Raw genomic sequence first — 12,360 nt, 5'->3', positions numbered from 1 at the left:
CTTTGAAAGTTTCTTCAAGTGCAGTCGCAAAAACCATCAAGCGCTATGATGAAACTGGCTCTCATGAGGACCGCCACAGGAAAGGAAGACCCAGAGTTACCTTTGCTGCAGAGGATAAGTTCATTAGAGTTAACATCCTCAGAAATTGCAGCCCAAATAAATGCTTCACAGAGTTAAAGTAACAGACACGTCTCAACATGAACTGTTCAGAGGAGACTGCGTGAATCCGGCCTTCGTGGTCGAATGGCTGCAAAGAAACCACTACGAAAGGAAATCAATAATAAGAAGAGACTGGCTTGGGCCAAGAAACACAAGCAATGGACATTAGATTAGTGGAAATCTGTCCTTTGGTCTGATGAGTCCAAATTTGAGATTTTTGGTTCCGACTGCCGTGCCTTTGTGAGACGCAGAGTAGGTGAACTTAGGATTTCCACGTGTGGTTCCCACCGTGAAGCATGGAGGAGGAGGTGTGATGGTATGGAGGTGCTTTGCTGGTGACACTGTCTGTGATTTATTTAGAATTCAAGGCACACTTAACCAGCATAGCTACCACAGCATTCTGCAGCGATACTCCATCCCATCTGGTTTGCACTTAGTGGGACTATCATTTGTTTTTCAACAGGACAATGACCCAACACACCTCCAGGCTATGTAAGGGCTATTTGACCAAGAAGGAGAATGATGGAGTGCTGCGCCAGATTACTTGGCCTCCATAATCACAAGACCTCAACCCAATTGAGTTGGTTTGGGATGAGTTGGACCGCAGAATGAAGGAAAAGCAGTCAACAAGTGCGCAGAATATGTGGGAACTCCTTCAAGACTGTTGGAAAAGCATTCCAGGTGAAGCTGGTTTAGAGAATGCCAAGAGTGTGCAAAGCTGTCATCAAGGCAAAGGGTGGCTACTTTGAAGAATCTCTAATATAAAATATATTTTGATTTGTTTAACACTTTTTTGGTTACTACATGATACCATATGTGTTATTTCATAGTTGTGATGTCTTCACTATGATTCTACAATGTAGAAAATAGTAAAAATAATTAAAAACCTTGGAATGAGTAGGTGTGTTCAAACTTTTGAATGGTACTGTAGGTCATGACTAACATGAGCTTGTCGAGTAGCCTATGTAAACTGGTGGATGTGGCTTAATGCAGTTGACAGTTGATATTCTGATGCTCTGTTGTTGTGTTATTCAGGAAGACTCCAGTGATGGAGAAGACTGCGCAGGTGAAATGGCAGGTACTGTACTGTTTGACATCATTGATAGTGATCTACTGAGAACTTCCGTTTTTCTATGACTGACAAAAGTTTGTATTTATTGTAAACGTGGCAAACATCATATTTTGATATTCTTAACAGCTTCTAGTATTATCAACATGATATATCATGCATGTGTGTGTTCTCTCTGACAGCGCATTATTATCTAAATACAGATTGTGTTTGTTTGTTTGCTCTTTTACTCTGACAGCGTGGGGACATTAGTAATTTTGAGTACTTGATGCATTTGAACACTCTGGCTGGTAGAACCTATAATGACCTCATGCAGTACCCCGTCTTCCCCTGGGTCCTAGCTGACTACAAGTCAGAGGTGAGGATTAATACTGTCTGTCTTTCTCTCTGTGTCCATCTCTGTCTCTGTATGTCTCATATCTGTAATAATACTGGCTGTGTAACTACTTATTTAACCTAATTTTGTCATAAAGAGCACATGTTCAACTTAATAACAAGCATGATTTCCCATCTCAAGAAGTTCAATTAAGAAAAAGGACTATATGGAAGCTTGTGTGCATCAGGGAGAGGCAATTGAATGCAAGTTTAACCAAAAATGTGAACTTGTTTAAACATTTCTAGCCTATCTACCTATATGTAATAGGGTTGACGTGTTATGTCCCGACACACTCAGTTTTCCATCACAACACACCACAAAATGGCCAAATAGAGTATAATCAGCATGCCTTCTTCTACACAATGATTTAACTATAAGATGCTTCTTTTGAGAAAATAATGTACAAAATTCAAGTTTTACCAAATTAAAACGAGAGTTCAGTTCACTTTACAGTGAACCTTAAATCTGAGGGACAAATGTAAATTAATCACTATTCACATTAAAGCTGCAATATCTAACTTTTTGGGCAACCCAACTAAATTCACATAGAACTTTTTGTTATAAATCTATCACTCTCATTGAAAGAAAGTCTAAAAAGTGGTTGAACTGTTCTATTTGTGCTATTTCTATGCTTCCCATTCTTAGGTTTTGTTTGTGCAACTTTAACTTTCAGTTTTGTACACCAGCTTCAAACAGCTTAAAATATAATATTTGGGGTTATGGAAAATGTATTTCCCAGCGGTTTAGATGGTACAATGATTCTCTACATTATACTTGCTTATTTTGTCACAAACTGAAATTAGGCTAAATATTCAAATTTTAGCAACCAGGAAATGGCAGAGCGATTTCTATATAGTGCATCTTTAAATAAGTAAATAACTAGGGCTTTACAATGATGGTGAAAACGTAGGTAAAATCTTGGGGTTAAGGGATTTAAAATCTTCCTTGAAGTTGGACAAACAGGATGTGGGACAGCCAATAATGGGATTTTCTTTAATGAAAACACTCTGCTATTGGAATTTCTAACATGGTTTAGTTAGAGCATAGATGTATGTGATCCAACTGTTTTATCAGTATTTACACAAATAATGTTTGAAGGATATGATAGGCACTCTATTCGTGGAATGACCTGGCTCTTTATGGTAGTTATGCTGTCGACGTCAGGAGGATATGATTTGAGAGCACTAGTTGGCTCCAAAAGTGGTAAGTAGCTTTGACTGCATGCTCAGCTGACTGTGCATTCAGAGCCATCCAGTAGCTAACCACACTACAAACTTTATTTTACCAGGTTCCTGTGAAGCAATTATAATGACAGTCCACCACAACATGCTCGATTAGTAAGGGGTAGTCTGTTTAATTTCATTGTGTATTAAAAACACAGTTTATTATCATTGTGAGGGGTTTTCTCCAGTGGTTTGAAACGGCAATTGGGCTTCCTGGGAAAACTTTGATCGAGGTTGCAGCAGTAACCAAGGGGACAGGGCTTAGCGAAGGGTGAATTGTTATATTATTGATTGCATATTTACATCTCATATACTATTTATTGATAGACCCTGGATCTGACCAAACCGGCGACATTTCGTGACCTTTCGAAACCAATGGGAGCCCAGACAGAGAAGAGGAGAGACATGTTTATTCAGAGATTTAATGAAGTGGAAAATAGTGAAGGTAGTGTACCATACCATGTGCTGATGTTGTACTAATACATACCCCTACTGCAACAACTCAACACTTTAATTTCACATTACAGGATGCATTTTGTGTTGTATTGGTGATTCATGGCTGAGTATTTTGGCTATTCTAGGTGACCTGGCAATGAGGTGTCACTACTGTACCCACTATTCTTCGGCCATCATCGTGTCGTCCTTCCTCGTTCGGATGGAACCCTTCTCACACACCTTTCTGACCCTACAGGTGAGAGGTCAAGGTTCAGCTGCTCTGATTGGCTCATTACATCTTGGCATGTGCCCCCATTGGCCAGTGTTTTTCAACCAAGGTCCAGGAGAGCTACAGGGTGTGCAGGCTTTTTTCCAGACCAACCCTAACACACCTGATTCAGCCAGTTGGTCATTTGAAGTTGTATTCGTGCTAGGCTGGAACAGAGGCCTGTACATACTGTAGCTCTTTTTTTCCCATAGTACTGTTTTACTGGTGTATGCTGAGCTAAAGAGCAAGCACAGTACATTAAATACAACACATATTTTACCAGAAAATGTCGAAATAGTATTTCTGGCTTTTCTGTAGATGTCATAAAACAAATAATCCTTCTTAAAAATATTATCTGGTACTTTTGTATATTTTTTAGCCAGTAGTTCTGAAAGTAGCGCTCACAAGCAAAAAGTGGTCCCTGAAAATTGCGTACTACGTCACATATGTGCACCACGTCATTGCTCTCTCTCTATCGCTCTGCTGTATGTACATCTTGCTAGCTGTTACTCAAATGGCAAGGCGCTGAAGCTCATTGGCTAGAACTGGAATTGCTAGGGGGCTGGCCCACGTTAGGGAAAATGGCGCAGCACAGCTTCCAGAAAAACAGTCGCTTTCAAACTAGAGATTTTGTGGCTAATTGAGGCAAGACAATAATTCTGCTCATAGATTATGCATGTATGAACTACCAAAGTTGCGGAGCATGTCTTTAACGACTGCCTCCTTATTTTGGACTCGCTGGTTTCCATATCAACTTTTTAATTTAGAAACAAATTAATTTAAATGAGATTTCAATATATACTGAACAAAAATATAAATGCAACATGCAACAATTTCAATGATGTTACAGTTTGTATAAGGAAATCAGTCCATTGAAATAAATTAATTAGACCCATTAAATCCGATGGATTTCACATGACTGGGAATATAGATATGCATCTGTTGGTCAGTATCTGGTGTGACCACCACACTTTGCATAGAGTTGATCAGGCTGTTGATTGTGGAATGTTCTCCCACTCCTTTTCAATGGCTGTGCGAAGTTGCTGGATATTGGCCGGAACTGACACACACTGTCGTACACGTCAATCCAGAGCATCCCAAACGTGCTCAATGGGTGACAGGTCTGGTAAGTATGTAGGCCATGGAAGAACTGGGACATTTTCAGCTTTCAGGATTTGTGTACAGATCCTTGCGACGTGGAACCGTGCATTATCATGCTTAAACATGAGGTGATGACAGCAGATGAATGGCACAACAACGGGCCACAGGATCTTGTCATGGTATCTCTGTGCATTCAAATTGCCATTGATAAAATGCAATTGTGTTCATTGTCCGTAGCTTATGCCTGCCCAACTATAACCCAACCTCCACCACGGGGCACTCTATTCACAATGTTGACATCAGCAAACTGCTCGCACACACGACGCCGGTTGGACGTACTGCCAAATTCTCTAAAGCGACTTTGGAGTCGGCTTATGGTAGAGAAATTAACATTAAATTCTCTGGCAAAAGCTCTGGTTAACATTCCTGCAGTCAGCATGCCCTCAAAACTTGAGACATCTGTGGCATTGTGTGGTGTGACAAAATGGCACATTTCAGAGTGGCCTTTTATTGTCCCCAGCATAAGGTTAACCTGTGTAATGATCATTCTGTTTAATCAGCTTCTTGATATGCCACACCTGTCAGATAGATGGATTATCTTGGCAAAGGAGAAATGCTCACTAACAGGGATGTAAACAAATTTGTGGACAAAATGTGAGAGAAATAATATTTTTGTGCCTATGGAACTTTTCTGTGATCTTTTTTTTCAGCTCATTAAACATGGGCCCAACACTTTATATGTTGTGTTTATATACAGTCGTATGAAAAAGTTTGGGCACCCCTGACAATTTCCATGATTTCCATTTATAAATAATTGGGTGTTTGGATCAGCAATTTCATTTTGATCTATAAAATAACTGATGGACACAGTAATATTTCACTAGTGAAATGAGGTTTATTGGATTAACAGAAAATGTGCCATATGCATCAAAACAAAATTAGACAGGTGCATAAATTTGGGCACCCCAATAGAAAAATCACATCAATATTTAGTAGAGCCTCCTTTTGCTAAAATAACAGCCTCTAGACGCTTCCTATAGCCTCTAATGAGTGTGTGGATTCTGGATGAAGGTATTTTGGACCATTCCTCCTTACAAAACATCTCCAGTTCAGTTAGGTTTGATGGTTGCTGAGCATGGACAGCCCGCTTCAAATCATCCCACAGATTCTCAATGATATTCAGGTCTGGGGACTGGGATGGCCTGTCCAGAACATTGTACTTGTTCCTCTGCATAAATGCCTGGGTAGATTTTGAGCAGTGTTTTGGGTCATTGTCTTGTTGAAATATCCAGCCCCAGCGTAACTTCAACTTTGTGACTGATTCTTCAACATTATTCACAAGAATCTGCTGATATTGAGTGGAATCCATGCGACCCTCAACTTTAACAAGATTCCCAGTACCGGCACTGACCACACAGCCCCACAGCATGATGGAACCCCCACCAAATTATACTGTGGGTAGCAAGTGTTTTTCTTGGAACGCTGTGTTCTTTTGCCGCCATGCATAACGTCCCTTGTTATGACCAAATAACTCAATCTTTGTTTCATCAGTCCACAGCACCATATTCCAAAATGAAGCTGGCTTGTCCAAATGTGCGTTTGCATACCTCAAGCGACTCTGTTTGTGGCGTGTGTGCAGAAAAGGCTTCTTCCGCATCACTCTCCCATACAGCTTCTCCTTGTGCAAAGTGCGCTGAATTGTTGAATGATGCACAGTGACACCATCTGCAGCAAGATGATGTTGTAGGTCTTTGGAGGTGGTCTGTGGGCTGTTTTTGACCGTTCTCACCATCCTTCGTCTTTGCCTCACCGATATTTTACTTGGCCTGCCACTTCTGGCCTTAACAAGAACTGTGCCTGTGGTCTTCCATTTCCTCACTATGTTCCTCACAGTGGACACTGACAGCTTACATCTCTGCGATAGCTTTTTGTAGCCTTCCTCTATACCATAATGTTGAACCATCTTTGTTTTCAGGTCATTTGAGAGTTGTTTTGAGGCCCCCATGTTGCCACTCTTCAGAGGAGAGTCAAAGAGAACAACAACTTGCAATTGGCCACCTTAAATACATTTTCTCATGATTGGATGCACTTGTCTATGAAGTTCAAGGCTTAATGAGCTCACCAAACCAATTGTGTGTTCCAATTAATCAGTGCTAAGTAGTTACAGGTATTCAAATCAACAGAATGACAAGGGTGCCCACATTTTTGCATAGCCTATTTTTCACATCTGATTTAATTTCATACAACTTAATATTGCTACACTAAAAATCTTTGTCTGGACAATACCCAAGTACTCAGCTTTTATTAGAAAATGAATGGCATGCCACTGTGATCATTTTCTGTGACGACAGAGTAAATTATTAAGCAGCCTCAGAGGGGTGCCCAAACTTTTTCATACGACTGTATGTGTTCAGTGTATATTAAGCAAATAAATGTGGTAACATTACAAAACAAAAGAACAATCCCATTTGGTTGTAAAAGCTGCTGATTTACAGTCTAGGAATCCAATTGATGCTAATGAGAAGGTCTGCATATTTGATAGTCATCATCAAACAATAAAACTATCAAGATATTAGCTTGTTGAAAACACAGTGCTCACTTTTTCCTTCCAACCCCAGACTAGTATGTGCAGTTGCAGTAATATCTATAACTTGATTTATGTCCCTAACAGAGTTTAGCCAGTATGGGTGTTATTCTCATTGAATGAAGGTAATTGTTTTGCAGTAAATTACATTGCTCCTCATGGCATCTCTATCAGGAGGTTAGAGGATTTTATGAAAAAATTAAAAGCTTCAGTCAACGTCTGGCAGATATTTCCTCTCTCCAACGTAATAGAATGAAACGTGTTTAATATGGTTTAGGTTACTTTATTAAATGTTTCTATTCCAAAATTTGGTTTCCAATGAAAAACGCTGCATCTTCTGCCATTACGCACACATGTGCACGCATGTGTGCAGGCAAGAGCACGCGGACATACTGTACATTCTTACCCACTTCTTATGTCAATCCAGCCACACAAAGGTACAGGTAGCTTAAGTAACAATGACATGCCTGTGTGAGTGACTGAGTGGACAGCTTGAGTTGATGTCTCTCTCTCTCTCTCTCTCTCTGTCTCTTTCTCTCTCTCTCTGTCTCTCTCTCTCTCAGGGAGGGTATGACATAGCAGAGAGGATGTTCCATAGCGTGAAGAAGGACTGGGACTCCGCCTCCAGAGACAACATGAGTGATGTCAGAGAGCTGATCCCAGAGTTCTACTACCTACCTGACTTCCTGGTTAACACAAACCACTTCAAACTAGGTGTGTATTGTGTGTGTGTGTGTGTGTGTGTGTTTTGACGGTGAATATGTATTTTGAAGATGGTTGTGTGTGTGTCTCCAGGCTGTATGCAGGACGGTACCACTCTAGGGGACGTTGTCCTCCCTCCCTGGGCTAAGGGAGACCCCCGGGAGTTCATCAGAGTTCACCGAGAGGTCAGTTGCCTTTCACGCATGCTGTTAGTTGTACACCAAACATATCTGCTAGTCTGCCGACCATGTAAAGTTGCCATGAATACAAGAAGTACAGTAAGATGAAACATTTACTGTTAAATTTATATTTTTTGTATTTTTTCACCTGAGAAACATTCCCACAAACACCCACAGTGCATCACCCCTGGAGAAGTTTAGGGGTTAAGTGCCTTTCTTGAGAGCACAATGGCTGGAGATAGCACAGGGATGGGGGATGTCGGTTCTTGTCATTCTAATTCTATATTTTAAGGACTGACTGTTCTCAGTGTGCTAGTGTTTTAGCTGTTATCCATCTTAGTGGAGACATCCCTTATTCTTTAGGCCCAGTCACTTCTTAACAATGTTAAAGAAAGGGGTAAACATTCATGCTGTCCCGTTAAGTTGGGCTCGGGGTTGAACCAGAATGAGTGAAATTATTTTCTGCACTTAAATAGATAATCAGCTCTTGTTCTGCTCATCAAGAAATGCCTATTATAAATGGGTTAAAGGCTTGTTTTACTGTGTTTAAAACCACTGGCATTACAGGATAACAGGCTTTTCAGAGCCATTAAGAACACACACAATACACTCTCTCATAACTCTGTTACTACTGCCTGACACTCGGGATGAATGCCTGCTCTCTCTCTCTCTCTCTCTCTCTCTCTCTCTCTCATTCTCTCTCTATTTTCTGCTAGATTTCCTCCCCCTCCCCTCCACTCCAGGCCTGTATGGTCTTTATCAGTCTGAAATCTCATAAAATCTCATATTGCCTCCAATTCCCACCAAATGAGCTGTTTTAGCTGCATGTTTTGTTCTTCCTGATATGCAAATGAACTCCATATGGAATAATATATGGAACAATATGAACAATAGAAAGCAGTTATGCGACTGAGATCTGTTGTTATTAAGGTCTCCTTAACGGAGACTTCTGGTCATAATGTCCACTATTTCTAATGTTCAAAACATGTCTCTAATTCAAGCTAATTCAAGGCAAATGATTCTGTGATTCGGTCGTGATGAGAGTATTAGCTCACAACATTTTCCTGCTCCTCACTTTTAAATGGACTTATGTAGGAAATCACACCTGTGTAATCTGATAGATACTGGGCTTTCTAACGAGTTTCTGTTTCCTTTTTCACACTTTGAGTTATAATTCAGAGGTTGTAAAAGGCTTAGATTTGTTTGTATCTCATACTGTTGCAGATTAATGATGGTTTTAGGGTTAACTCTCATATTCCGAGTTTCTCCTGGTTTGTATGTGGCTAGAAGGTCCTCCTCGTACATTTTCATATATTCAACTATACTGTAAATGCCAGTCAACAAAGAATTGGATGTTTCTTGAGCGCATTTATATTACTGTGTGTGTGTGCATGTGTCTGTCTGTCTGTCCATCCATCCGTATGTTCATACAGTGGTTGCTCAACTAAAAGTTTTGAGATTATGCTGCGGGACATAGAGGTAATTTGTGGTTTAGTACGATACCCTGCGTCACTGCTTCATTGCTCCAGACCACCGCAAGGGGGAGTTAGAGCCCTGATTATTCTTTTGGTTCCCAAGCCTGAGAGCCATATAGATTGCAAAATAATTGGGAAGAGATTTTCAATGGCACGTTTTATGAATTGAAGCAACATTTTCCGTTCCCCCTGAACAATAGTGTAAGAATTGCTTGTCCTCTGTCTTGCACGCACACCCAAAAAAATACACATATTTTTTGTTTCTACTTGATCAGAACAAGCTGTTACTGGATTGTAGCGTATTACTTACTAAAACTGTTGTAACACTAAGGTTTCAATTCTAAGAGAAACGAAAATGACCTGGACCTGGATGCCATGTACAGTATTATAGTCTCTAAAAGGAAAAATATTACCACTGTCTCTTGCGCATGTCATTTTCCTTTTTATGATGCATCCTTATTTACAAAGCGATTATTATTAGATATACTCACAGCGCACATTTGTAAACCTCAAACTCTAAAAGTAATTGGAAAGGTAGATGCAAATTATTTGTGACATTGTGGTTACAATAAAGAATGTAAACAAGATGCTGTTTTTATTTATAGTAGTGATGGACAGCTGGAGGCATTTTGAAAACAGGTTTTCAAACACCTGTTTTTCACATGTAAGTGTAGCCCATCATGCAAACAATGTTTCCTATTAGCAGGACAATAGACTCTTCATAGCCTGGCTACTGTAGGTGAGAAATCCCCCAATTTGCAATGTATTTGATGCTTACGTACTCTAAGGTGTTATTTTTCTAACTCAAGGCCTCATGCAACCGCAAAATATCGGAGAACCATATAGATTGCAAAATAGATGGGAAGAGATTCCAACTCACATGGTTTATGAATTGACACACAACTCTTCATAGCCCAGCTGCTGTAGGCGCGAAAATCCCCCAACAGTTCTTCATCAACATCTTTATGCTTTCATTCAAAAGCAGATGTTTATTTACACTACATTGTAGTTGCACTTCCCCCCAGCGCCACGACCACAGGTCAAACCTTGCTGAGATGATCAATGTACTTGTTGCATTGTTGTATCGTCAATTTCTCAAGCCAAAACATCTTGATGGCCTTCACCGGTTGGTGCGGCAGGTAGCCTAGTGTTTAGAGCATTGGGCCAGTAACCAAAAAGTTGCTCGATCGAATCCCCGAGCTGACAAGGTAAAATTCTGTCATTCTAACCCCTGAACAAGGCAGTTAACCCACTGTTCCTAGGCTGTCATTGTAAATAAGAATTTGTTCTTAACTGACTTGCCTAGTTAAATAAAGATAAAATAAAACCAGTTCATCTTCGCTTGTACTGTAGGCTTGGCAGAGTTACGGACTCATGTTTTCAGTTGATGCCAAACAAGTTAGATTGGGTTTAAATCAGGAGACCTATACATGTAGAGATGAAATACATATTTTCAGATATACTGTAGGCCTATCATAGGTGTTGTAGATCTTTTATTTATTTATTTATATTTTACTACATAAAGGTCTACTTACTCTGCTGGCGTCTTGACGCAGTTTATGCCCTCATTAGCAATGCAAAACCGGGCGGCAGTGTGTTTTGGGTCATTGTCTGCATTTGGAGAAGAAAAAAATACATTTAGCCTAACAGCCAATATTAGGTACAATAATATAAATATAAATGTTTAGTTATGTTTAGGCCTATGTAAATAGGCCTAAACATAACAAAATAATGCTATAAGTTGTCCTTCATCTGCTTGATGAAATCTTCCATCACCTCTGTGACAATGCTGCGGCCTGGTCCCTCTGCCTGTCTTTTCTTCAGTGTGCTGAAGTGCAGTAGCCTTCCAGATGACAAGTCCAAATCGAACAACTCAAGCATCTTAGTAAAGGCCTCAAATTTCTCCACCATGTCCACGACTGTTTCCCTCTTCCTTGTAGCTGCAGATTTAACCCGTTTAAGTTACAGAATATGTCTGCAAAAAAAGCTGTGTGTGCAGCTTGCTGTTAACGATTCAATGTTTCTGTGCCGGGTCTCTATGGGGTGGGAAGACCACTGAAAGTTAATAATAATTCGTCTGAGATTGAATTATTTGCAAAAAGCAATATTTTCATTGCAAATAAGACACACTGACTTGGCATTGGAAAAAGATGGAGAGATGAATGTGTACATTCTTCTCTGAAACTTAGATTTTCATTATTCACCTTTCTTCTTGATACTTTTTGATAGCAACATTTTATCTTGCTATCAAGCAAATTGTTCTGAACAAATGTGGATGTTAAAAAAAGTAGTGTAGCCTACAGTAGTCTACGTAGACCTGTTTTTCCCCACCAATCAATGCACAGAGAAATAATAATAATTGAATAGAGACAATGATTTTATGAGCGTAATCAGATCAAAATGATTATCTTATTGTCACGGCATTATTATGCACTAATCATATGTGTTAAACATGTTACATTTGTAGTGTAGGCCAATTAATTGTGCTAATGTTATATACTTATTATGTTCTGGCCCGCCGTCATCCAATTGTTATAATAGAATTTGAAGCAATAGCCTACCGGGTAACTGTTTTAGCACCGTTTCACGCTGCTCTGAGACAAGCATGGGGACTGGTCTTGATAAATCAATGAGATTTTTTTTTTCACTGAATCGCTGTTTGGGTATTGGTTAGCCTACAATTAGGGTGTGGAAACGGTCATGTTGTACAGTGCCAGGGTTTCGTTTTTCATTTTTCTTGGAATAGAAACACCATAATGTTAATCAAATTTTTTAAGTTAAATTTAAAA

General features: G+C 39.8%; 1 protein-coding gene across 2 annotated transcripts in view; it reads left to right on the top strand.

The window, feature by feature from the left end:
* The window catches only part of wdfy4 (WDFY family member 4), a 195,701-nt gene that overhangs the window by 136,771 nt on the left and 46,570 nt on the right, over positions 1–12,360 (top strand). For both annotated transcript variants that reach the window (XM_029697915.1, XM_029697914.1), the window contains exons 51-56: positions 1,195–1,237; positions 1,467–1,586; positions 3,155–3,272; positions 3,409–3,518; positions 7,779–7,929; positions 8,011–8,102. In XM_029697915.1, coding sequence (XP_029553775.1) covers positions 1,195–1,237; positions 1,467–1,586; positions 3,155–3,272; positions 3,409–3,518; positions 7,779–7,929; positions 8,011–8,102 — 634 coding nt within the window. The remainder of the gene's footprint in view (positions 1–1,194; positions 1,238–1,466; positions 1,587–3,154; positions 3,273–3,408; positions 3,519–7,778; positions 7,930–8,010; positions 8,103–12,360) is intronic.

The sequence above is a fragment of the Salmo trutta genome, chromosome 18 (genome assembly GCF_901001165.1).
Source record: "Salmo trutta chromosome 18, fSalTru1.1, whole genome shotgun sequence".
In the NCBI taxonomy this organism is placed as follows: domain Eukaryota; kingdom Metazoa; phylum Chordata; class Actinopteri; order Salmoniformes; family Salmonidae; genus Salmo; species Salmo trutta.
Note: the sequence above shows the minus strand (reverse complement) of the source record. Positions and strands in the feature narration are given on the sequence as shown.